The sequence below is a fragment of the Artemia sp. Qi Xiang Cuo genome, chromosome 6 (assembly GCF_049724085.1).
Source record: "Artemia sp. Qi Xiang Cuo chromosome 6, ASM4972408v1, whole genome shotgun sequence".
NCBI classification, from domain to species: Eukaryota; Metazoa; Arthropoda; class Branchiopoda; order Anostraca; family Artemiidae; genus Artemia; species Artemia sp. Qi Xiang Cuo.
In genome coordinates, this window is record NC_142799.1 from 30,289,222 (window position 1) to 30,317,149 (window position 27,928).

Consider the following 27,928-nt stretch of genomic DNA (forward strand, 5'->3'; position numbering starts at 1 on the left):
AATTGATTAAATTTCTTCCCCCTAATCTCTATGAAATCTTTGACATAACAGAATCCACTCGTCCCGACGTAGAGATAGAAAGAGGATATAAGCTAGATTGTGCAACATTTCTCCGTTAACCCGGAGTCTTGGCAAATTTTGAAATCTTAGTATTAATTTCAAGAATTTAGCAAAATAACGTTAAAATTGATTTTTTTTTTCTCTCTGTCAGTCCAGATGACATTCCAAACTCTGCCAAAAAATAATATGCTTTTCTTATTTAACCTACCCTCATCCTTATTCATTTTGTGATTTTGCTCTGAATCCTCTGCTCACACATAGAAAACTGGGGGTGTTATCTCTATCCTCTAACATCCTGAATCAAGCTAATCAATTAAGGTTGGTTGTCTTCTAACCTTAAATTAAAAGAAAGCGGTTCAATACCGCTTTCTAGGGCTATAATGAAAGATGGCTATGTCACGTTGGGCGGATTAAGGATGACAGATTGCCGAAGATTGTCCTTTTCGGCCAACCGTCGAGGGCTAAACGGAAAGCAGGTCGTCCTCATCTGGGGTGAGAAGATGTCATAAAGAAAGTTTTAAAGGAAATGAGAACTTACTGGGAGGGTGTAAAAAGGGAGGCTTTGAATAGGTTGGGATGGAGGAGGAGCGTGCGTAACTATGTTGGCCTCGTGCTGCGGTGAGTTGTTAGTAGTAGTAGTAGTAGTTGACAAAATGTTTTGGCAGTTGTCCTACAAGTATCAAAATATCAGTTACGGTTTTTAGGTGAGAAAGCAGCGATAATTCTTTTAGCCATGATTATGGGCCAATCCAAGACTTGAGCGTGCTATGACACTCAAAACTATCGACAAACGTACAAATATAGATAATAGTCACGGCCCTGTCTTGCATTCTTCCCCTTTTGCCCAGGACGAAGCTCAACAACAAGCAGCAATTGAAAGTTTATTAACTCAATATTTGCTCAAAATTGGATACAAAACGTAAAAAAAAAAAATTTGTCACTCTTACGTAACTCACGAAATAGTTGCTTATTATATACAGGTAATTTATACCAAAGCTAAGCATGAGAGCTTAGAATCTTAAATCCTTTTTTTTTATTTAGCCACTGACCTAATTTTTTTTAAATCGATGTCTTATTTTATAATTTCGCAATATTTTTGGATTGGAAGCTTCTTCTTTTGGTTCTGGATTCCTTGGCAATTGTTGGACTTAATGAAGAACGTTCACCTTATAGATGGGACAAAAGAGGGTCAACGAAATCTTACGTTGCTTTTACGTTTAACCGGCTGGTCATTAGGCTAGCGGAGATCAGCACATGAATATGGATTTGCACGAAACACCTGCCTTTCTATTTCTAGGTCAGGTAATATGCTCATTATTAATTCTGGAGGAGTAGATTTTAAAATGAGAAGATGGTATGATCCATTGTAGTCCAGTAGTAAGGTGTAAAGTTTTTCGTAAAAATGAATTTCAGCTCTATTTTTCTTATGCTTTTGGCGACAAATGGTCTTTGGTTATTGACACAAGCCGTTGACTGGGAAAAGTTTGAAGATGAACTAAAAAATCGAGATCAAAAATCGAGGGAAAAAAGAGCTATATACATCAATAATAAGTTACCCATTGATATGTGTAAGTTTTCCTCATTTATTTTAATTAGTTGCTTGAATTTGTCAATTCACCGATTAAGCGTATCCATTTTCCTGCAATTAAAATTCGATCCATTCTAATTTTTCTAGGAAATCGCAATATAGTTGCATTTATTTTCAATTAAATGCGAACCATATTTCAATTAAGATAGCTCAAAATAATCAGAGTAGAGGAGCATATATTTTAATTAGCACGTTTCCAAACTACATCGAGCATTCTTGCCTAGGTTCTTTGGCGACTCTTTCTCTTTGTCCTTCTCTTATCACTTTCATCCACTCAGGATGAATTGGATTTATGTTATTTTATCGTTATTTATCTGTGGTATACCAGTTCCGAATTACCAGTTTATTGAACTCCCCGTGTCAATAAATCATTAGCTCCCATTAGTTCTGCTAAATGAGAGATATTTAGACTAAAAAAATGAAATTATTAAAACTGCACTGAGAAGCTCAGCTGCTCAAAGTCACCTTCATCGTCCAAAAGATTTCAGTTTTATATACCAAATTTTCATGCAAGGAAAAATCGTGTCTTCCTGCATTTTTCCACTATTTTGAATCGTTTGCGCAGGTACTGGAAGTGTTGTTCTTATGTGTCTTGATGACTGTATTGCCACTTATGTCGCATGTTACGGCAGTATGCAGCGATTCTGAGAAAAATACTGCATAAAATTTTCATTATGCCGGACGCCAAAACTTTGCCGCGATCTGACTGTTTATGCCACATTTGTTCCCGTATGTAAAATTTGTCCAACTTAAAGTTTCTTACCTTTCACAAATGATTTTGTTGCATAAAATGAGGATTTCAAAGACGCATCCGATTCGTTTCGTGGAAGTCAACTACGGACCTTAATTAATGACCCGTCGGCGGTCGGAAGCTTGTCCTCTGGGAGGCCAGTGTGTTCGACGGGGGTTGAGTTATTTTTGAGGGTTTGACGAAACTTTGACGTTTGAGTTTCTCAGTTCATCTCATGATTTCATGACCTCTGTCAGCTCAGCCCAAGTGTTTTCAAGTTAGCAATAAGGACAGATAGACTTGTCTTATTTCACAGGATTGTCTGATGGTATTGATGGTAAGTAGTAACTATATTTAAGTAGCCTAGGTGTCGTAAGATCCGTTGTTAGCTAAAATGTGGGGGGGGGGGTATTTATCGACTGCCTGGTCATTTTTACCGACTGTTTTATGCAGACAAAAATGACTATTGTTCAGAAACAACGACTGTGTTGACAAAAATTCGGCTGATTTTAAGAAAAATCTACTGTTTCCAAGTAAAAAATTGACTGTTTTCACGAAAAATAGAGGTGCTGTGCGTTGACTTGGCTACATTTTAAAGACTGGCCGACAATATTTGGGGGGGGGGGGGCACCTCCCGCCTAGTCGTTATGGCCCTGAATGTAATCAGGTCAGAAAGAGTTTATTGAGCCAAAAAGTACTGGCCTATCCGAGGGGGTGGTCGGCTTCTATGATCTGTTTTCTGTTTACCAAAATGCGTGTTTTAACTAGTTGCCAGCTCGTTACTTCATCATTTCAAAATTTGAATTCATCATATGGTATCAACGAGAGGTGTAGTTCTTACCGAAAGTTTTGAAAGCCCGATTCTCACTAGAAGAGATCATCAAAATCACGATGATGAAACAGCTAAGAAATATAATTTTTTTCGAAACTAACAATTTCCTTGTTAGCACTTGTCGACTGTGTCCAGCTTTTCTACTCTCCGACGTGGCTGGCTGGACGCATTATATCTGATAACTGAATGTGCCTCTGTGAAAGTGAAAAACAAGACCAAAGGTTCTATGGGATCCCAAAAATTCAATATTTAATCCAGACATTGGGTTTTGTCTTCGCTAGATCCAGTCTTCGCCAGACTCCTTGAACATTTTTACTCTTAAAGATCTAGAAACAGATTAAGACCGAATGGCTAATCCACTGAGGAAACCAATTTCAGATTTGGATTCAGCATGTGTGTTCACCTCTGTAAGTCATGTATATTTTGACGATACAGATCGATACGATCCTACCTTCTGCCAATTTTCCGGTTTCGCCGAGAATCCGGAGCTACCTGTCTGGCGAAAAATTGAAGCTCAGAAACGAATTGAGCGTATCTCCCTACCCCTATTTCTAGCATCTACTCAACTTCAAATAAAAAATATACGTATAACAAATTATCAGGTTTCAGCCGGATTCCGGACGAAATATATGTCCGGCTAAAAAACGATTGTCATATACGATTTCAGCATGCTCTCCTACCCCGAAATCGAACATCTTATCAACTTCAAATAAAACATTTACTTTTAACAAACTTTCCGGTTTGGCCGGATTCCGGGCGAACAACTTGTCCGGCAAGAAGATGGTTTGCATTGCCGTGTTCAGCATGTTTTCTTACCCCATGATCGACTATCTCAGTAGCTGTTTAAAAATATTTTGTCCGTCCCTTAATTTGAATCCCCACCCCTAAATGTAGGGCTACAGAGCCCATCTACGAACTCGACCTTTCCCTTGACCCAAAGGATCCTCCCACCGAGTTTCATCAAAATATCTCATTCCCTTCAACAGCTATCGTGCTTAAGCTACAGACGGCCAGACGGACAACTTTTGCAGTGTCATAGGTATCCCTCCATTTACGTTTTGGGATCCCGACAAGCAAAACAAAAGATGTCCAAAACTGATGATAGTTGAACAGGCATCCAAAATGAACAAGACCAAAGGTTTCTATGGAATCCCAAAATTTAATCTGTGATCCAAACAATTGGCTCTTGTATCCGTTCTTCACCGGACTCCTTAAAGTTGAACTGAAAATTTTTGTATGGGTATTTTAAGTGAATACAATGCAATATTGGATTGTGTTAAGAGGAGTTTTTGGCATTTTTACTGTTTTCTCTAGCATGATGTTCAGAATATTTAAGGCCATGCTCACAGCGCTGTTCTACTATGACGCGGAAACTTTGAACCTCAATACAAACTCGGCTTTTCAGTGGCCCAATCAAATGAGCTTGGTTAACACTGCTCAGTGCGTGAACACCTATTTGTCGTAAATCGTTTTCGGCAAGCATGCAACACAGCTACTAGCTGTAGAGGTACCCCAAATCTGACAGGGAATATCACTGTATGGAATTTTATTAATCGTGAATATATTCAAGTAATGCATACAACGGATATTTCGGCCCTTCTTGGCAAGGGTCCTCGTCAGGCTGTCAAACTTCATGATCAACCTTAGGGAAGGATACTTTCTCTGAATAGGATCGTAATTGACGTATCCGTTTAATTCGTTGCTTGAATATTTGTGTCCAAGTCAGCATGGGCCCAAGTTCTAGCAACGAAGTAGCGTATTTTCATTTGGTCTTTCAGCCCTTTTCGGTAAACAAATTTTACTATCCAGATTTAGAAACAGAATTTATCATTGAGTGGTTTTTGTTGTTGTGTGTGTTGTTTTGTACTCTCTCTATTTCTTTCCTTTGATTTCTCCACTATCTTAAACCTATAGAGTGGGTCATAAATATTATTATTATACGACAATAGTTGGGGTTTTGCAGATACCATGGTATTCGATATACGGTCTAAAGTCGTTTCTGCAGCTACCGTAGTATCCGATACCACGGTCAAAAGGCGTTTTTGCAGTTGTCGTGGTATCTGGCCTGCTACCGCGGTTACTGATATTCAGATATCGCGGTCCGACCGTGGTATCTGCTCGTGGTATCTGAAAAGTCATCTCATTTTCATCAAATTTTGTCAAATTGGTGAGAAAGAAGTTCAGCACTGAGTTATGTAAGTGGTTATCAGTTTTTCTTTTGGGATGACTTTTGAAAAGTGCAATTTCGGCAATATAATAGTCGTTTTTGCAGTGGACCGTATATCAGATATCACGGTAACTGCAAAACGACTAACTGCAGATTCGAAGTTACCGTGGTAACAGGGGTATCAGCAACCGGTCAAAACAGTGGATATTTAGCTCACTGTCTTTACTGCAAAAAAGGATTTCGTTTGTAAAAAGGGAAACACGACGCAAGAAGGCACAAACAGACCAAAGCTCACGAAGAAAATAAAAAAGCGTGGATAACTTCGTCTTCTAAGACCATGGCATTGAGTCTTCATTTTTCTGGTGATTCAAAAATCGAAAGAGTGGCCACTGTTGAAGCGAAGCTAGTGACATTTCTCGTTGAGCACGATCTACCCTATTCGCTTTCGGAAACTTGTGAAAAGTATGCCAGGCCCAGATCTTCTAAGCCAGGCCACTCTTGGTAGAACTAAAGCAACTAATATTGCTCGACAAGCGTTGGACCCTCATTTTCATGAAAAGCTTCTTGAAAACCTGAAAATGAATCTTTTCTCCGTAGTAATTGACGAGACCACATATTCCTCTGTAGCCAAACAACTTGCTGTTTGTGTCAGCTTTTGTGATGAAGCAACGAATGTGCAGGTAGATTTGCTCGCTCTTGTCGAATGCAGCGACGGATCAGCATCTGGTCTATTCAACCAGCTAGTGAAAGTGATGGATGATGTCAAGAAGGCGGGTGTTCCTCTACAAAACTGGGTCGGATTTTGCTCTGACACAACGAATTCTATGATGGGGATAAACCACTCAGTCAAAACACTTGTTGAAGGGAAATATCCCTGGGTTACAGTTGTGAAATGTAGCTGCCATCTGTGTGCCCTAGTTGCAAGTCTTGCTTGCAAAAAAACTGTCCAAGAGCCTCGAAGATCTATGTCGGACTGTGTGTAATCACTTCAGGCATAGTGCAAAACGCCAAGATGGATATAGGAAGGAATTTCAAGTCTTTACTCAAGTGGAATAGCACAGATTCCTTGCTTTGGCTCCAACACGCTGGTTGTCGTTTCAAAACTGTGCACGTCGTATTCTCGAACAGTGGGATACTCTTACGTTGGACTGGGACTCGTTGGTACTTGATGATCCCTCGCATGCTAATGATCATGTAAGAATGACACTAAACAACCCATACTCGAGGGTTATGATGTTTTTTGTCGAGTACCTGCTAGGAGAGCTGAATGAGTTCAACACCATCTTCCAGTCTGAAAAACCCCTATTCACCTTATGAAAACCCAGGTGGAAAAACTTCTTCGGACATTAGCCATGAACCTTATGAAGCCTTCATATGTTAGAACAGTCAACCCTTTTGACATAAATCGGCATGACGAAGTGAACTATCGTCCCGACGAAAATGTCTATATCGGCTACAAAGAGTATGATTTCCTTGTGGGGCTTGAAACGAGAGTAGTTACCAGGCCGTTTTGTAGCGGAAAGTCTCCAAATTTGTCGCTCCGCGAGGGATTTCTTCGTCGAAGCTGTTCAACAAATTCTTGACCATTTTCCATTCTCTGAAAATATCTACGAGCTAGTACACTTGCTTACCCCAAGCTCTAGTTATGAACTGAAAATTCCCAGTCTTCGTCAGTTCTTTGACTACTACGATTCTGTGCTTTAGAATAAAGCAAAGCTAGAGCAGGAATGGCGGTCTATACCAAGTGTAGCTCTACCTAGTACTGTCGATCTGCCTGACGTAGATGACATGGACATTGTCGTTTACTGGCACCACATCTTGCAAACGAAGTCACCAAATGGTAGTCGGATGTTCCTAAATGTCGGGAAAATGGTTCAGTACTTTTTCTCACTCCCTTTCTCAAACGTTATTGCCGAGCTCAAGTTTGCTCAAGGAAGTGAATACTGATAAGCGAAACCGACTGAGTGCAGTGACTCTTTCGGCAACACTGAAAACCAAGTGTGGCCTTAAGCACAATTCTAAAGGAGGGCTTGACTCGGGCAAGGCAGTGCTAGAGCTAGAACCCGGACTAGTCAAGCGTGTACTCAAAGTTAAGGATAGTGCCTCTTCTCGTGACTGTAACGTTTTGAACCAAAGCATTGTGTATGCTCTGGCCAAAGATATTGTTTGTGACACACGTGAACAGTCCGATTCCGATTAATCTTGTCTGTTTGTCTTGTATTATTTATCTGAATGTTCCTTCTTAAAGCTTTTGATATTGATTTTCATCAAACATTAATTGAAAAAGGTTGAGATACGAGAATCTAGTTACCCATCAATTATTCTATTGGATAGGGTTGAAGGCCCAAGGGAAAATCGCTTTTAATTTCTTCACTATTCACTTCACATTTATACGGTTTTCTCACCATGGACTTTCCCTGCTTTGGTACCTCAGCACTTTTACTTCTGTTGCGTGCTTGACAAAAACGATGAACGACAAATGTTTGTTCACGGACTGAGCTGACCATGCTTACCTTTGACCGCTGAAAAGAAGGATAGACAGCTCGTGTTTTCTCAAATTTATGACCGATCTTCACCACACTTCACTTGACACTGAGTCAACATTAATATTAAAGCAAGATTTTTCACCCGTACTCTCTCAAAAATAAAAAACACAGCTTTTCCGAGAATTTCGGGCATGCCGCGGTTTTTACCATATTTTGGTTCAAGGATGCCGCGGAAATGCCGCTTTTTGAAGAGGCCGGCGCCGCGGAGCGGTGCCGGTCGAGTGGCAACACTGCTTGATGATGCCTAGCATGTTAAGAGCTAGATATCAGTGTATATTCAATATCATTTTTGACCAATCAGAACAGCTTTTCGAGACAGCTGGCCCTTGTGGCCAGAGCTTCGGCTCAGTAATGTAAATCTGCCCAAGGTAATCAGAAAGCCTCATAAAAAAGGAAGTAAATTAAGATTTAAGTTCATTCGGAAACGATTGTACATGGACATTGGTGTCTAGCTAAGGACTAGTATAAATTCAGCATAACACACTTCTTCTTGATGAGACTATTTCAGGCCTACGGCTTTTGATATTTTCTCTAATGCTCGGATGACATATTAAAAATACTCCTACCCTTGGATTCTATTCCGAATTTGAGGTTTGTTTTATTAAGAAAGCCTCACTCCAGTTCATTTCTCGCTTTCTACATTTTATTAAGAGATTAAGTCACAATTAGATAACTAAAGAAGATCTGACAAACTTTTCTCGGTTTATTCAGGAATAGAAAGAACTTGCTACAGTAGGAAGTTCTTATTATTCCTAACCTTGTTTGGACAGAGAAGGAATCCTTTCTTAATAAAACAAGAAATATTTGCCTACTTCTTTTTTGTTAACATCATTCCCAAATAAATGTTGAAAGTGATGAATGAATTAGTGGAATGAGGCTTTCATATTGAAACATACCTTTGAGGGTAGACAGACGTAGGAGATTCTTCCAGCGCTACTGTTTCAAAAATGTACTCATGCGAACGGAATTATGGCATTAAAAAAAGTAATACTTATTTTGCAAACATTTTAGCTCTGTCAAATGTGAACCGTCAAAGACGGTTTTTTTTAAGTCTCGAACTTAAAAAATGAGTTCTAAATGAGTGTTAATATTGAAAAAAAGGACTTGTACTAATTGAAGCGAAGTCTTTTGAAATTGCCGAAGTATTGCAAAGAGCATAAAGAAATCTCATACTTGAAACTTCAGTTTGGAACGATTTTCGGTACTTATCTATTATAGCAACCCCACTCAAGAAGTGAAGTAAGGTTACTCCTAATTAAATATACTTAAATATGATGAAAATATAATACCTTAGTAACACAATTATGGAAACTACAACAAAGAATTATTGAAAGCAGGCCGCCCAGAACACGTTATGTTAAACACCTAACCGAACCAAAATACCAACTCTATACTATATTAAATATTTAATTAAAGTATACCTATTCTATATAGTACTTTATCTCACTGTGTCTAAGCTAATTGTCTCTGAATGCAGACAGACGAACCGGTTTTACGCAAACAGATCAGAATAAACTTCTTGAGTGGGGTTTCTATAATACATAATTACCCAATTTTCTATACTGGTCAATATTCTTTATGATTGTTCCATAAATATTAAAGAAGTTATCAGTGAATGGATTAAGAAAAATGTCCATGACTATAATTTCATACAGAATAAAAATTACACATGCTCTTCTTATTCTCTATTGCGTTATTTTCGCAATTTGCTTTAATAGTTAAAAAGCCTATTCCTCGTTTCAAAAGCTGCTGTTAAAATGTCTGTGTTAAATAAATATAACTTAAACACTACGTCTGCCCATCTCCTTTGACCCAAATATTAGGGTCAAAGCAAGTTTCTGAAAAACTTGCGTTAGGAGCAAGCTTAATTAACGCAAACTTGCGTTAATTAAGTAAATTACACTACTTTAGACTACGTTAGGGGGGCGTGCGGCCCCCTCGCCCCTCCCCTGGATCCGCCACTGCATCTATGTGCTAAGATCTTATATCATTTGACAAAGAACCCTTAAAAGTGAAATCTTAGCACTAAGATCTTACATCTTATGGCATTCTTTTGCAAACGTCTTTCATCATTCTGCTCTGATCAGCGGTCTAAGAACAATGATGATTATATCATCAAAGTTCTCTTATCATTCTTCTATATAGCTGAAAGATGGCGTCTTTCACACTTTTTGCTAACATCAGTGAGCTGTAAGATCTTAGAATCAAGATAAGTTAAAGAACGGAAATGTTTGCAGAAAGATGTGAGATCTTAGATGTAGTGGTATCTTAGTGCAAAAGAAGGGGCCTATTGACGCCAAAATATCTCCTTTTGTTCCTTTTTTTGCTAGAATCGAAAAGGGTTGGAGAATTTTAGTATTCTTGTTTAAGCAGAGTTGATTGTCAGTAAACAAAAAATCTAAAGAAATGAACATAAAAATTGATTATAATTTTAAATTTTTTCGAGAAATTACTTACCTTATTGCCTGAATATTTTCCTGAATAAATCCAAAAGTCAAAATAATTAGCCTTTAATGCACCCATACGTTGACAAAGTCAGATTTAGAAAATAGAAATTTCGAAAGGCTTTAGGGTGTTATTCGCTAGTTAGAGAGCGAAACCGGCTTAGTTTTCATTATTCGTGACTAGCAGAAGTTTGCCAGAGGGTTATCTGCGAGAAGACCATTATTGGATAGACTTGGAAAGGGAATCGAGCCAGTTAATGTAAAGTGTTTCTGGCTACTAGTTTTTGGCAGTATTTTAAAATTATTGCGCTTTTTTTATTGATAAAACTTCAAATTTCGGCTTTCCCCCTTTACCTGACTGTCAGTTACTTCAAAAAATGATCAGGATTTTTGAAAACCTTACAAAAACATGAAACAGACCCATTGTTAACGTTGTTTATAGCCAACAATTGATTATGACAATGGAATCATTGTCAGTTTTTAAATAGCTTACAACTTCGCTCCTTATTCGCGACTAGCCAGTCTCATAAGCCAGCTCCACTATCCATTGGTTTTTCGCGACTGGCACTTTTTAGCCCCCTAAGGCACGACATTTTATGAATAATCACATTAAATGGGCCATGCATTCTTTCTGATTTTCCATGTTTTTGTCAGGTAGAAGGCGCTATTTTTCCTGTTGTCTCTGCCTATCTATCATATTATGTTTGTTTTTTTCAATTTAATTAGAATGCTCATGATAAACTGAGTGTTTGTGGTGTCATTCTCTCGTTAGTATCAAATTACTTGACTAAATCGTTTACAAGAATGCTCCTTCTGGTTTTATAACGCATATAATAACACAGATTGTTCCTAAAAATTAAGATCTATGCCAAAAACGATGAAAAAAATGCATATATTAACCATTTTGATGGAATCATTTTTTAGTAGCACTCTACATACTGAAGCACATACTGTAGACAAAGTTTTAAGAGAAGAACAGTGCGGTTTTAGAAAAGGTAGATGATGTGTCGACCAAATTTTCACTCTTTGGTTAATAATTGAGAAGTGCCTTAGTTGTCAAACACCTTTGCTCCTCAGTTTTATAGATTACTATGAAGCGTTAGATTCTGTTGATAGAAGAGCTTTAGTAAAGGTTTTATCCTTGTATGGTATACCAGACAAAAACATAAAAGTGATTAGTGCTATGTACGAGAATAACACTGCTGCGGTTAAGGTAGGAAATGATCTTAAGGCGATCTTACTTTTTTCCTAGCATTTCAAGAATGAATGCTGAAATAAGAGCAATACGGCGAAAAATAACATAAAAAGAGAAAAATGTCACAATTTTTCCATTGTATTCGCGTTCAAAAAATATTATCAATTTTTATACTGAAGCACATAACACACACCAAAAATTCTAACCATGTTTTTCCCTTCTAGCGATGGGTGTATTAAAATCAGGTTGAGCAATGAATCTTCATTGAATGTTTTTTTTTTTCATTCACTTTTGGTTGGACTTTGTTAAATTGTTTTATGAATTTACTTTTATTTTTCAGCCCTATTCGTCAATTTACCAATATCAGTCGCCTTTCGAAGTGTTCTTGAAGGAAGGAGCGCACGAGGAGTCATATTACCAACAGAGGATTCAAGAATGGAATATACTTTTGATCCGGCAATATATAGACCAAACCTGAAAAAGTTAGACGCGTATTTTACATACCTTGAGGTAAGTCAGCAGAGTCATAAAAGGTTTTCACCAATTCGCAACTGTCAAGCGTGTAAACCAGAGTATTACGAGAATAGATAAATATACTAGCAAAAGAGCAGGCTTTGCCAACTTGTTTCCTTGCCAAATCCTTTTCTCGGAGTGACCTCTTGGCCTAGTTATTCGTTCTCCCCTACTTGCTATTGTTGACAGCTTGGGCATTTGGGCCTCGCAAAAGTGTCTTTTTTATGCCTAGACAAAAGTCTGGCTCTTTGGATATTCAATATATGCATATAAAATCAATTTTAGATGTACACATAAAAATAAGCTAAGCTTCCTTCTTTTTTTGATCGGCTGTTCTGATTAGAATATGTGTAGTGTTTGCTGTGCAAACTAATTCATGTTTTTTTGGTGGTTTGCTATGTGGAAGGAGAGCGGAAAGGGGGCAGAAAATATTCACCCATGTCCTGAAAGGACTGGAGCTTAAAGGAGTCTTGGCATAGGAACGACACAATTTGATACAAAAGAATTGGATAATAAATAAAACTATTTTGAATTAGCATGTTAGTTTTTTATTGGATTTTCCATTCTTTTAGCATATCCCCGGCACCAGAACGTTGCGAGTGCCCAAATCGCTTTAGCCCTTTACCCAGTGTTGTCTCTAGATTTAATGCATCTGTCGAATCTTCACTTGACAATTCAATGGATGGTTCTACTGAGATGGTCCTCTCAGGGAGACAATTTTAGTTCGGTTTGCAACGCTGAAAAAAGCTGTTTTCAATTAATAATTTCTGGGCATTTCTCGCTCTATGCAATCAGAATGAGTCTTGTCTCAGAATGTCTAAGTGTTTCCTAAAATTCATGGCTCCATCCGCTGGTTAGATGTCATGCAAAATAAACACTCAGCATTGTCAAACTTCTAAAGAATTTTGATGTGATTTATCTTTGGAGTAAAATAAAGGAACGTTTTCCCTTCTTTAAGGAGGAGTCATTAAATGGATTTCTATCAAAAGTGATATTTTCAAGATTATGGGTGAATAATTAAGCAAATGAAGATGTCATAAATCTTGTTTTCAAGAAATATGGAAAAGTTACCCGGATCTGCCTACTCAGCTTTTATGATTTTACTATATCACATTTCTTTTCTTTCCAAGGCATAACTGTTGTCAGGACCAGGGAAAAATTGGAAAAACGAAAGAAGAAATGTTTACAAATAAATAGTTGAAGCTTTAACACTTAGAAATAATAATATTCAGTATTGAAGTCAGTATTGAAGGTATAGTCTGTGCATTCTGTTCTACTGTATCCGATTTCCTTATTTATTTGAACATTATAAATTTTGTCGCACCTTATATTTTTTTTTTCAGATAAAAGAAGAGGCCTGCCGACAGAGACTCTTATGTGAAATGGGACTTGATACTGAGCGATTTGGTCCTATCTATGGTCTATTTAAACATGAGCTAAGGTAAATTGTCGTTTTTCTATGTTGTTCCTTTATTTTCTCGCAAATTATGACTAATATGGAGAGTTAACAAGTTTTCTCACCCAGTTGGACGTGGAATTAGTTATGTAGCAGGAGTTTGGGGATGTGGTACCCAGTTCTCCCTTGAGTTAATCCTGAGAATTATATTCTCAGGATCTCCGTCTCCGTCTGAAAAGTCTCCGTGATTACAGAAACACTGTTGATATCTGTATTTGAGATATGTGGCTAAAGTTGGTTTCAAAATTTTATAAAACAAGTTTTCACTGCTAAACTTAGTAATGCGGATTGTGATGAGCCGACTGTAGTTTTTAGATCACCGAATATGTTCCCAAATCAGGATATACTCAGACTGTCCTACGGGATCCATTACCATCCAGTCACTGACAGTGCTAAGCAGCTTAATAAACATGCACCACAGTTAAAGGGTGTAAACAATTAGTTCCACCATTCTACAATTTGTCTGAAAGCTCACTTACATTCTTACTGGTGACTGTATCTCAATTATCTTGGTACAAGAGGATAGGCTTGGTATTTATCTGATTTCTGATCTAGACGTTGCTGATGCAGATGATTTCAGTGTCCTAGATTAAAATGTCAGCAAAATATATGAATTTTTGAAGAATAGGTTTGAAAATTAAAGTTAAGAAAACTAAGTCGCTTAGACTAGAATGAACGAAAGTGAAGAGGTGATGTTTGGTAACGAGAAGATCAATCAAGTGGATAGCTTCACTTACCTGGATAGTGTTGTTAGTAGAGATGGTAGATTTTGTGAAGATGCAGAATAGCCAAGACTCAGGGTTTTTTTTTCATAGTAGATAGAAGTTCTGAGGAATAGAAAGCTAAGTCTGTGAATCAAAACTAGAATATTAAAAGCTACAGTGATGAGAGTAATCAAAAGTGGCTCTGAAACGTGGGTGCTTTGGAAGACAGAGAAGAATTTGTTAGATATTTTCTCGAGGAACTGTCTACGGGTGCTCATTTCACTGACCATATATCAAACAACAAGCTGTACAAAAACGTGGTTCTATCCACTTTATTAATTAAAAAAAAATTTCCGAAAAATAAGTTTTTCAAAGAAAAGTAAAGGTCATTTTAAACTTAAGCTCAGTTGATACGGATACCTGTTAAAATCCAAACTCAAAACGACCAGAAATTACTATTAAAGAATAAATGAAACCCAAAATGAACAGAAATTAAAAAAAAAATCGTAGCAAAAAATATACAACAATCAATAATATAAATGAACAAATAGACCTTAAAGCGAGTAGTACTTAGATTGAATATGAAAATCAAGCTTAAAACGAAAACTAATGTTTTGCTATAAAAGTATAAATGAAACTTAAAACTAACAGAAATTAAATATACAATCAATGCGAACAAACATACAATATATATTAATGTAAATGAATAAATAAATCTTAAAACGAGTGAAACTTAAAAAGAATATACAAATCAAGTTTGAATCGAATAAAAATAACTACAAACAAGAGTTTGGGTATCCCCTCACTGCAGAAGCCTAAAACCTACTGCGTCATTGGCGCTTTACTGAAAACAATTCTTTGAAATGTTTTCACTTTTGTAACTTTTAGAAATCAAAAATTAATTAAGATTTTAGGGAATAAATATCAGCACATGTATATTAAATTAACAATGCCAAATTTTTTCAGTAAACTCATTTGAATTTTTTTGCTATATAGTAAAAATGATTTTCTGGCTTTTAGAAAGCATAGGGGTTTTGAGCTCTACTCATATTAATTTATGCTCGTTTTGAGTTTGACTCTAATATTTATTTTAATTTTTGTTCGTTTTGGGTTTCATTTATTTATTGATACTGATTTGGGGTAGTTGTATGCTTGGTAGATTATATGATAGTCCGGACGCCAGGTGTTGAAAATGTGAATCATACCACGACGGAATGGGGCTGCTATGAGAATTAGCCTACCCTCCACCCCCTAAATTGAGCATGCGGATTCAAAAATACCAATGGCACTTGCTTGCGAGTGGTGGAACACTCCGAAACTTGACATTTTATTATATTTTGGTGTTTCATGCAAGAAAATGCATGTTCCACAAAGTTTGAGGTGCAGTTTTCCGCTGAAATACAAATGCCTAGAAGCCATAGAATGTTTTCATAACAAACTAAAACGATTAGTTGGAAAAAATGGCAGAGTTAAAAAAAAGTGGCAAAACTATATGAGTCTTCAACAGTCTTGAAAAGTATAAACAAAATCAAATTGAATATTAGATATATAATGATATTAATTGTTGAAAGATCCATCACTTCAAAATATTTTTTCACTGTAATTTTATTTTAATTTTCAATGCTGTAAGAACTGGAAAATAATAAATTTGTAATATACGAGCAATTCGTTTTCAATGAAGTACCAATGACGCAGAAGGCTTTAGGTTTTTACAGTTAAAGAAGGGGGCAGTATTCAAATTTTTTTTTAGTGAAACTATATTTGTCTTGACTAATTTTGAAAAGAACTAACAAATTAAACTGAATATTTGCTGCATAATGATATTAATTGCTAAAAGCTCATCAGTTTAAAATTTTACTGTAACTTTAATATTTATCTTCATTATTAAATACAAAAGAGAATATTTATAATATGATTCGTTTTCAGTAAAGCGCCAATGACGCAGTAGGTTTTAGGCTTCTGCAGTGAGGCGATACCCAAATTCTTGTTTGTGGTTATTTCTATTCGATTCAAACTTGATTTGCATATTCTTTTTAAGTTTCACTCGTTTTAAGATTTATTTATTCATTTACATTAATATATTGTATGTTTGTTCGTATTGATTGTATATTTAATTTCTGTTCGTTTTAAGTTTCATTTATACTTTAATAGCAAAACATTTGTTTTCGTTTTAAGCTTGATTTTCATATTCAATCTAAGCACTACTCGCTTTAAGATCTATTTATTCATTTATATTATTACTTGTTGTATGTTTTTTGCTATGATTGTTTATTTAATTTCTGTTCGTTTTGGGTTTCATTTATTCTTTAATAGTAATTTCTGGTCGTTTTGAGTTTGAATTTTAGCAGGTATTCGTATCAAGTGAGCTTAAGTTTAAAATGGCCTTTACTTTTCTTTGAAAAACATATTTTTCGGAAAGTTTTTTTTTAATTAATTTTTGTTCGTTTTTGATTGCAAAAAGTTTCAAGTTTTTATGGCATGGAGGGGGGGGGGGTACTTAATTTCCTATTATTCTTGAATTTAAAAAACAGATCTATAACTTTCAATTTAAATTGAATTAGGTTTTTTTCAAAGTCTATACGATTACCTCTTTGATAAAAACCTTATATATGAACAATAGACAACTTGCATAACTTGTGGACAACGATTGACAACAATGAATGGATTGAAAAAATAGCTCCAATAAGGGGGTTTAGACTATTTCACTTGCTGACACAAAGGGATTACGACTGTTTGGAATTGACCTTAATAGGATTTTTTGTGCCAAAGCAATTTTGCATCTATCACAGAGTATGTATTTTAACCTTATAGTTGGATAATTATAATAGATTTCCTATGTGTTCTTCCCATACAAAACCCCTTCCCATAACTTATAAACCCCCCTTAATAAGTTATGCCCTAGGGCATAACTTAAAACGCCTACTCCTAGGCCCTGGTGGGCTGTGTCGACACTGGAGTTTTTTGTTATCAGAACTTTGAACTATTTTAACAAAATGTCTATCTCAAAATTTTTATCTGATGCATTTATGGCTTGGAGGAGGGGGAAGGGATAGCTACCCTCCAATCTCTTTTGACTCTTAAAAAGTGAACAAGAACTTTAAATTTCCAATCAACTGAGCCCTCTCCAACGTTTATAGGAGCATCCATTCCCTAAGAAAAAATGGAAAGGATTTGGAAAGTCCTTAAATTACAACCCTTGCCCCGAGGGCTGTGGGGGAGTTGTCATCCTCAAAGACCTAATTTCCGGAACTTAAAACTACGTTTAATTAAATGGTTGTCTCAAAATTTTGATTGGATGTGTTTTTGGGGGAATTATGGGCGTGGGGGGGGGGCTAGTTGCCCTCCAATCATTTTCGACTATTAAAAAGGGCACTAGAACCCTCGATTTCCAATCGAATGAGCCTGTTTTGAAATTTCTACGACAACACCTTCTATAAAAACCTTATATGCCCCCAGGCAATGACTTAAAACTCTTTCTCTAAGGTCTCTGGGGGAGGTTCCTCCTCAAAAATATATATATTCTAAGTGGAAATCAACTACGCTGAGAAAACTTGCTATTTCAAAACTTTGATGGGATGTGTTTGGGGGAATAATGGGCGTGGGGGGTGGGCGAGGTGCACTCAAAACACTGTTTACCATTAAAATGGACACGCGCAGTTTGATTTTACAATAAAATGAAACCTTTTCGAATTTTCCAATACAACTCATGCTATAAAAACCTAATGTGCCCCAAGTGCCTAACTTAAAACCCTTGCCTTGAGGGTTTTGGGGGAGTTTCCTCCCAAAAAACAAATTTTCTATTTGGAAATGAACTACGCTGAACAAAATGGCTATCTCAAAATTTTGATTGGATGTGTTTGGGGAAATGATGGGTGTGGGGGGGGGAGGGGGCTAGTTACACTCCAATCGCTTTCGATTATTAAAAAGGGCACTAGCCCTTTAATTTCCAATCGATTGAGCCTGTTTTGAAGTTTCTAAGACAACGCCTTCTATAAAAACCTTATATGCCCCCAGGCCATACCTTAAAACCCTTGCCCTGAGGGTTGTGGGGGAGTGTCCCCCTCAAAAATATATTTTCTATCTGGAAATCAACTATGCTGAACAAAATGGCTATCTCAAAATTTCGATTGGATGTGTTTGGGGGAATTGGGGGTGCCGTGGGGGGGTCTAGTTGCCCTCCAATCATTTTTGACTATTAAAAAGGGTACCAGAACTCTCGATTTCCAATCGAATGATCTCCCTTTGAAGTTTCTACGACAACCCCTTCCATATGAAGTGCTTCTGGGAAATAATGGCCGTGCGGGGGGTCATTTGCCCTCAGATCACTTTCGACTAATAAAAATACCACTAGTCTTCTCAATTTTCAATTGAATGAGCCCTTTTTGGAGTTTCTACAACAACGCTTTCTATAAAAAGCTTATATGCCCCAAGGGCATAACTTAAATTTCTTGTCCTGAGGGCTCTGGGGGGGATGTCATCCTCAAAGACATAATTTTCAGACCTTTCTACTACGTTCAACAAAATGGCTATATTAAAATGTTGATCGGAAGTGTTTGGGGAAAGGATGGGCGTGGGGGGGGGGCTGATTTTTACTCCCATTGCCCTCGACTAGTAAAAAGGGCACTAGCCCTCTAAATGTCCAATCAAATGAGCTGCTTTTGAAGTTTATACGACAACGCTTTCTATAAAAACCTTATATGCCCCCAGGGTATAACTTTCAACCTTAGCCCTAAGGACTGTGTGGGGGGTATCATCCCCAAAGACATATTTTCAGGACCCTTTAACTTTTTTGGACAAAATGGCTATATCAGAAATGTTGATCGGAAGTGTTTGAGGGAATGATGAAATTGGGGGGGGGGCGGCAATCGCCCTCTGATCACTTTAGACTCTTTATAAGGGCACTAGCCCTCTCAATTTCAAATCAAATGAGCCCTTTTTGAAGTTTCTATGACAACGCTTTCTATAAAAACCTTACGTGTCCCCAGGGCATAACGTAGAACCTTTGCTTTGAGGGCTGTGGGGTGGGGTGTTATCCTCAAATGTATAGTTTCCAGACTTTTCAACTTGTGAACAAAATGGGTATCTCAAAATTTTGATTGGATCTGTTTGGGGAAAAGGTGGGTGTGGGAGGGGGGTTGGTTGCCCTCCAATCGCATTCGACAATACAAAGGGCACTAGCCCTTTCAATTTCCAATCGAATGAGCCCTATTTAAAGTTTTTCGACAACTCCTTCAATACGAAGTGCCCTGGTCTAAAAAATATAAAAATAATACATTGTACCAACATCGTTCTTTACTTAGGCAGCGCTATTGCAGTGCCTATGATGTATCTAGGCCCAAACGAAAAGCAGTCCGTTCCTGAATAGGGTAGGAAGAGGTCGTAAGGAAGTATTTAAAGAAAATTGGAAATTTTTTGGAGGGGTTTTGGAATGAAGCTTTGAATAGATTGGAGCGGAAGAGGAGGGTGCATAACTGTGTTGGGCTCAGGTAGCTTGGTGGTACATTGAGTTGTTAGCAATAGTAGTAGTAGCAGTATCATGAGCAATGTCAGGTTTTCACAATATTAGAATTTTCAACTTCAGTATAATTACTGACGTCCGCAAAAAAGAGACTTAGTTTTTTCCGAACATTTCGCTTTCAGATTCAAATATCCATCATTCACATTGAAAATAGTACATTTTACTAACAGAGATAGACTTTTTTAAGTCATAATCATTGGATAGTATAACGAAAATATCTATTTTGGACCAAGTCTGGGACTGAATGCCCTCCAGCCCAAATACTCTATTCAAATATCGACTTTCTAAATCTATTTTATCCAAGATGAAAAATTGTCTCCTTCGAAAAGATTTAGTCTTGCGCAAACAGCTAAATTGGACTGGGATTACAACCCTGGATGTGAGGTATCTACGACTCCAAAATGTTATACCACGCTTTCTTGTTTGTCTGAGTACGTAGCCTATATCTTGTCATCACAGAATCTAAAGTTTCATAAACTTCGTGGGGCTACAGTAAAATTCTCCTAATGTTAATCTGGTATACAACAAACAAGAATAATACTATGTTTTGATATAGATTACAAATTTTATTTATATTTATATAAAATATATGCAGGCTAATATATCAGCTTGTGTGTATATTTTTCGAAATAACAGAAGTTTTTTTTTTCTTGGCGAGTATTTATTACGTGTCTCCGAAGAATTTTTTGGTAGTTTAAGCAATCCTTCATTTAATCCCTAAGAAAAATCTTGACACCTTGTTCCCCCCTTTCTTTTAAAATGTTTGATTAGAGCCATCTTTTCTTTTAAGACATTTCTCGGTAATGGGATGTTTACAAAAAAAAATGTCTGATGATGTCACAGACAAGAGTTTGGAGTAAAAAACAAAAACAAATTCTTGTTCCCGGGATAATTCTTACTAAATTTTATCTGAGGTTCTGGGAAAATAAAGTTTTTGCTAAACTCAGCAGAAAAGACAAATTTTAATTCATTCACTCACGCGGATACCTAATAAAGGGTTTCAATTTTTACAGTATTTTAATCGTCATTGCATGTTTCAGGTCCTTTTCTTGCGAAATTATTTTTCATTAAAAAAAATTTTTTATCAGTGAGCTCGGATTCGTGACTACTTTTACGATTTTTTGCCAATCTCTATTCATTTTACTATTCACATTTTATTAGTTATTGATATATTTAAAAATATTATCAAACTTAACACTATAATATAATGTTGATAAAACTAATGTTATAAGTATTAACTTTACTAGACAGCTTAACCAATGTTTTTTGTTTATCAGTTTTTGTTTAAGAATTTAAGTAAGAAAATGTCAAGCAAATTTATAGTTTTAAGCTGAATATTAATGCTTCCTTATAGAATATGTTGCACGCTGAGCTACTTTGAGTAGAAAACACGGAAACGCTCTTGTTTTATTCCTTGTCAGGTTTTTTAGATCTATTTTCTTTTTTTTTTTCTTGAAGTGAATACTTCTCCTCTAATTTTGTAAAGGTAAATTTTTTCTGTTAAACCATAGTGTAAAATTCCATAGTAAAACAGCCTTACTGTGGTATACAGGCCCACTCTTGTTTGGATTTCAATTATTTTTATTAGTATATTTCTATTTTGGCTTCTATTTTGTATTGAAACGAGACATAACGAGCCAATTATTATTTTAAATACCTAACATTTTGTAGCACAGAAAAATAAATGCGGAATGAAATATGCATGCTATCCAATTGTTACCAATTAACAAAAAGAGAGCGAGAAAGAAGAGATAGGTATAAGAAAATACGATAACCATCAAATAAATTATTACAATTGATATTGCTCCGAGGATGAGGGTTTCTTATGAAACTTATGTCTTCGGTACCTGGGCTGGTGCTCTTTGGAATCTAAAATATGGGGGCAGAAGCTTTATAATTTGAAATGCGTAATATCTCCTTATATATATGGTGCTCCTTGGAAACTGTATCAATTGAATGATTTTTCAGTTCTGACAAATTTTAAATTTGGTTGCGATGGGCTTGGCCTCTGGGAAATTACTTCCCATCTTTTGCCACTTTTGAGCAACCATGAATAGTTTATAGAAAAAATAACATTTCATCTTTAACTTTTTTTACTTTGTTTTTTTTTGGTTCTTTGGAAATGAGTGACAGAGGTAGTAAATAAACAAAGGTTGGTTACAATTTTTCTCACCTTTTTTATTGATGTATGTTTTCCTAGCATAACATCTTTAGCAAGTACCAGTACCTTTTTGTATGGAAATGCTATCATGCTATCCACATTAGTTTTTTTTAATTTTTTTGAGCACCAAAATTAGCAATCGGCCTAGTTGGTTCTAGATGGCCTACCTTTGAATTTTTTGAGTACCATAATGAAATGAAGAAGGTGCTACTCCGAGTGCAGATCTAAAGGACACAACCCGGTTGTGAAAAAAACGACTTTTGTTTTCCAGAGGATGAATTACTTAAGTCTATAAAATAAATAAAAGTATTTATGTTACTTTACAAATAGTAATAAATTTTGAAATGAAATAAAACGATCAAAATAAGCCCTTACTGTTGGAGTTCATTTTGGTTTCTTTGATGGTTTCATTCTTGGGGTCTGAGGAGCATTTGTGAAAGGAAATGGACAGAAAACTGCTTGGGAAGAGCATCATGTATATAATTGAACATAAAAGACAGAGATCTAAATTCGGAAAAATAGTCTTAGAACGAAGAATTCCTGGATATATGATAAAAATACCTCTGAGGATTGTTGTTAAGAAGAAAGATTACCTATCAAAATTACATCATAGTTGTAGCGGTGGCAGCAAACTAGTAAAGATAAAAATCGCATTTAAAAAATACTGGCAAGTGAGAAAAAATTGACATTTCTAGCTGATTCAGGAATGCTAGCTATTATTTAAATTAGTCTTAATAGTAAAATATTATTTTTAAGAAAAATTTAAGAGAATTTTGAAAAATAGCTTGAAGCCCTAGATAATGGAGTTGGATCGAGCCAAAAATTACACCATTACAAACCTATGTACTTTTGTAATGATCAAAATACAATATTTAGAACAAAATCCATTTTTCGAAAAAAAGATCCTTTTTTAAAACTAATCTTTATATACACGATAAAGAATGACGTCATAACCGTAGTTTCCAGTCATAAATGACGTTATAATAATAACAGTCATAAGTGCGAGATTGTCCCAGAAAACAAAATCGTAGAAAATGAGTTCATAAACATTAAAAATTCCTTATGTTAAAATAAAATTGTTAGTTACACATTTGTTTTAAGCAGGGAAGGAATATAAGATGGCTCATATATGTGTTTACATGTAGTTATGCATTAGTTAACAAAGCAGTACAATAAGAAATGACACTTGTATCAGTTTTGGACCAACAGTTTCTTATGTACTTTCATATAGATTGCGCGCCATGTTTACAAATTTTAGGAAAAATTACTTTTAACTGTCATTATTTTAACTGTCAAATGTTTCTAACCCAAAAACATACAAATTAAGGTGTTGGATATATTTATTGTATGAAACCAATTTGTTACCTGGCTCACTGTGCACGCGCTAAAAGCTTCCTGAAAATCATTTTTTTTTTCTGTTGGTTTACCATGTTTTGAAATTTCATGACTTCAAATTGGTAAAAATACACAAAATTTTGATCAATCAGTAACCTTTATATAGTGTGTTAGTGTATATGTTTATTTATGATGTTCTTTGGTCTACGTTATTTGGAACTCGTCCCTTCGGAGCAATGGTGGTTTCACCTTACCTAAGTCGACCTTTCACGCTGGCTTAAATAATGACTTTAAAAATGTAAAGTTATTTCTGATTGGTGAGTTATTTTATGCTGATTAATCATTGACCATTTTACGTTAAGCAGCTTACTTCATGGAGGGACGGTTTGAAACTATTAATAAAGAGTGAATTTGTCTGATTATGTGCGTTAATCAAAACTGAAATTGCAAAGGCATGATTCGAGGTAAAAGAAAACAATAGGATTTACTCCTCCAAATTGAGATATAAGAAGTATTACGCTGATAGTTTTTGTCCAGGTTCCCATTTCATGATCAGGGGAAAGAGAGCAACACCTTATATTGTCCCATTTGTCCTACTACTAATCGTTTTACCTCCACTCACTGCTTGAATTTCTTAGGGGGAGTGGTGTCCCTTGTTAAGCCATGGTGACACAATTGGCTTTACATGGGAGCTATAATATACCAAGGCATAAAATGTAAAAAAAGATTGATGGTAGCTCGGCTATCCTTTGCCAAAACTTAGTATTTGTGTTTTTTAATTTTAGAAAAATCCTAAAGCAGTGATTAGTTTTATTTTTAGAACGAGAAAAATAGCCGGGAAAAAAAAAATACAGAATTTCAGATAGGATAACCGAACTGCTGCAGCGTTTGTTTTATTAAATTTAAAAAAGGTGTTTTTTTAAATAAAAATAAAGGGTTACGTCAAAACTAGGAAAAAACGAACAAAGATCACTCGGAATGTTAGGGGGCTATTAAAGTTTTTTGTAAAAGCATGGGGCAACAAATGACTATACAGTTTCTATTATACTATAGATATATATATATATATATATATATATATATATATATATATATATATATATATATATATATATATATATATATATATATATATATATATATATATATATATATATATATATATATATATATATATAAAATTGTTGTAAACTCTCAGGCAAACCCTGGCTAAATTTTAGCGCAGAGATTGGGATCAAGGGTGATCACAGCTTCCCTCAAATTCTTAGTAATTGCTATTCGTTTCAGGTTTAAAATCCGTTTTGTGCTTCAACATAAAAAATAATATTTTTTCTGTCCCTATAGGGATTCGGTACCATAAAAATCATTTTGCGACTTTCAGTGTCGGTTTACAGTTTCAAAGACAAAGGGCCTATGGGCAAATTTTCCCATCACGACGGGGAACCTCCAAAGTAATTTTGGTAAAAATCGATAGGGGATCTTAAATTTGTCAAAAGTTTGGAAAGCTAACGAGAAGCTAGTTCAAAACAAAGATAACGTATGATTTCTTACTAATTGGTTAAGCAAAATACTGTCTATTCAATGTACATACTCCCAAAAGTGTCAAATTATTCAACGATTCTTCTTTTGAACTGATATTTAATATTTTCTAAGCAGGTATGCTAGAATATTTTTAGGGACTACCCCTTTCTGAACTTTAAAAACAAATCTCTGATCAGTTCAATCAAAACACAAAATTCATACTTAATAATGATGCAATTATCATTAAATGTGAATAACTCTATCTCCAGCACAAAAAAAGGAAAAATTAAATGTTTTTTTCTAAAATTTCCTGGAAAGTATATGCCAGCTTTTATTTTTCTCTCGTTTATTCAGATCCCTCATCAAAGCTACAGAAATTATGGCAAGACCAGCCAATCCGTTCAGAATCGGTTGGCCATATAAACTAAAAAAGTTTATAATAGACGAGATAGGGTGATTCTTTAAGGTATCGCATCCTCTCAAATTGCTGATAAAAAATAAATTATACACTACTTTGATGGCGTTTAATTGCAATAAGTGCGACTGTATAGGAGTACGCCTTTGAAAGCTGGCATATCTTCCCATGACATATTGTCACTTTTAATAGAGTGGATATTTTACAGTTTCTAATGTTGTGACATTGTGCTCTGTTTGGCCCAAAATTGTGCTCTACGGCACAAAATAGCTGGAAACGGTAGTCTATTAAGCTAAGCTTATTATTAAAATGCTAGACTTATAAAAAGCTTAAGCGAGCCTTTCCTCGCTTTTTCCAATTGGTTTGACTCAGTTACTCTTAAGAAAAAGTTAAAACTTCGAAATAATCCGGGAGAGGAGAGACCTGAAATGCTCAAATGAATTTTCAGGTCATAATTTGTCCGAGGGGTTGGGGTGTTTTAGATGAATCAAGCTCTTAGGGATGCCTCTCATCCTTCTGATTATGTGACTCATGATGCACTCAAAACCGAAAATGACTTCTTATAAAGGGGTATAGCCAGAGTTTAAGTAGACATTTAAACCATTGGTCCACGGAGACCGGGACATGCACAAATCCCTGTAATTTCTTAGATTTCACGGGAAGAGGCTTTACGGTGCTATTTTCGTAACAAGCTCATTCTGAATATTATAGTGTTTTTGTTTTAAAATTTCAATCTTATTGACTGTTACGTACACAAAAATTCATTTTGAAGATACCAATGAATTCAGAAAAATATAAAGTAGGATTTTCAAGCATTGGTATAATATAAGGTAACATTTTTAAAATCGTACAAGCCTTGGAGATCTTGAGAACAGGTTTCATCCCATGAATATCCTTGCCTATCACAGTGTCGATTAACTTAATATTCTCCCTTTGCAGAGAAAAAGAAAGTTTTAAAACGAAGCTGATGATTAGGAATCGATTTTACCGCTATTTTGAAGCCCTCAGAGAAGGAGAAGGAGGACATCCCGAATCTTGCGACTCTTACCTGCGACTTTGTTCTTACGGCGCAAAGGAAGTGTTTAATCCTTTTGTATTGCGCCTTTTAAACTTAGCTCATCGTCATTTCAAACTGGAATTTGTTGACGACCTCTAATTCAAGAATGTGATATTAAAACTCAATTTTTGTATTTTATAAATTTGCTAAAAATTGAATTGAATATCTTTCAACTTTATTTATTAGACAAAGAAGTAGGATAAACAATTGCAAATGTAGCTGCCACTTGTTACCACCTCAGGGATGCAACTATGTGGCAACATAAAGGAACTCTAAAAGATTCCATCGTGCTTCTGATTGTAAAATATGTGAAAGCCACATATATTTTAAAATATACGACTATTTGGTTGAGTTCAGAAATTGTCTTAATGTCATTGATGAAATAAAGTTTGTGTTTCTGGTTGTTGGGCCCCTGAATTTCTGTGCATTTATTTATTATATTATATTGTGCATGCATTTATTATATTTATTTCTGTTAATTTTGAATTAATTTAGCTCTTCTCTTTTCTTTGAAAAAATTCTTTTGTAGGAAAAGTTTTTTTTTAATTAGTTTCTATTCGTTTTTGATCGACGTAGTCTTTTTCATTGGTAAAGAAAAGAAATTTTAAAATTTTAAAGGAGTAGGGCTGAAAACCTTTATTCCTTCCCAAGTCCAGAACATAATTTGCCTAACATTAATAATATTAACATTTTGATTACTAAATATCAGTGTATGTATATTAAACTGACAATGCACATTCATTTGTTTTTGTTCAGTAGTGTGCAAATTATGTTCTGACCTTGGGAAGGCATAGGGGTTTTGAGCCCTACTCATGTTAACTTCTGCTCGTTTTGAGTTTGACTCGGTTATTTTATTGTAATTTCTGTTCGTTTTGGGTTTCATTTATTTATCGATGCTGATTTGTGGTACTTTCACGCTTGGCAGATTATTTGATTTTATTTTTGCCCATTTTTGGTTTAATGGAGTTCTTTACTTTTCTTTGAAAAACTTATTTTGTAGGAAAAGTTTTTTTAATTAATTTCTGTTCCTTTTCTATTGACATAGTCTTTTAAGGGAAAAAGAAAACAATTCTTTAAATCTTTTCCTTTTTTTAAGACTTTATAGTTTGGCCTGCTATTTGTATGCTAGAGAAAAATTTTCAGCAATTTTTAACAACATACACCCTTTTAAAAATCTGGACACAAATAGTAGTGTTTAATGTAGTTTCATACCTCCTCTAGTTGAGCTGAAATCAAGGTTGTCACCGTCCGGGATTCATCCCGGTTTTTCGGGACTTTTTTTTGCGGTCCGGGATTTTTTTGTATCCGGGATTTTCTGGATTTTTTGTAAGAAAACCAGGATTTTTTCTAAAAACCGAGATTTTCGCTAAAAACTGGGATTTTTTTTTATTAAAAAGAGATTTTCAACAAATTGGGCTGATAGTCTACTAATTTTTTCTGTACGGTGTCACGAAGATTCTCGATTTTTGTTTGTTCCCTCTGGATTTGCGCTATTACACTGGGGCAACGATTTTTTGTTCGGGATTTGACTTTTAAAAATTCGACTCCAATGTAACGACGGGTGGCGAATTCGAAACAAAAACATTCGCTTGAGTTCTGGACATCATCTTATGAATCTCGAATGTATTCCGAAATCTAGGCCAGCGGAAGCGATAAATACCATCGGAAAACTTGTTCTGCTCAGTA

General features: G+C 35.6%; 1 protein-coding gene across 2 annotated transcripts; it reads left to right on the forward strand.

Annotated features, from left to right (window-relative positions):
• Positions 1-1,410: 1,410 nt before the first annotated feature.
• Positions 1,411-27,752, forward strand: LOC148951109 (uncharacterized). 2 transcript variants are annotated; one of them, XM_089090145.1, is made up of 4 exons: positions 1,411-1,628; positions 11,903-12,072; positions 13,419-13,516; positions 26,125-27,752. In XM_089090145.1, the coding sequence occupies exons 1-4, from the start codon at positions 1,463-1,465 to the stop codon at positions 26,339-26,341; spliced, it is 651 nt and encodes a 216-aa protein (XP_088946271.1). In that variant the 5' UTR covers positions 1,411-1,462; the 3' UTR covers positions 26,342-27,752. The 2 variants fall into 2 exon arrangements, with proteins under 2 accessions (XP_088946271.1, XP_088946272.1); XM_089090146.1 differs by lacking the exon at positions 1,411-1,628 and adding an exon at positions 9,061-11,362.
• Positions 27,753-27,928: the final 176 nt, after the last annotated feature.

Coding starts and splice junctions, on each gene's coding strand:
- LOC148951109 (XM_089090145.1), top strand. CDS start 1,463: ATGAATTTCAGCTCTATTTTTCTTATGCTTTTGGCGACAAATGGTCTT. Junction 1,629..11,902: donor TAAGTTACCCATTGATATGT/GTAAGTTTTCCT, acceptor TTTATTTTTCAG/CCCTATTCGTCAATTTACCA. Junction 12,073..13,418: donor CGTATTTTACATACCTTGAG/GTAAGTCAGCAG, acceptor TTTTTTTTTCAG/ATAAAAGAAGAGGCCTGCCG.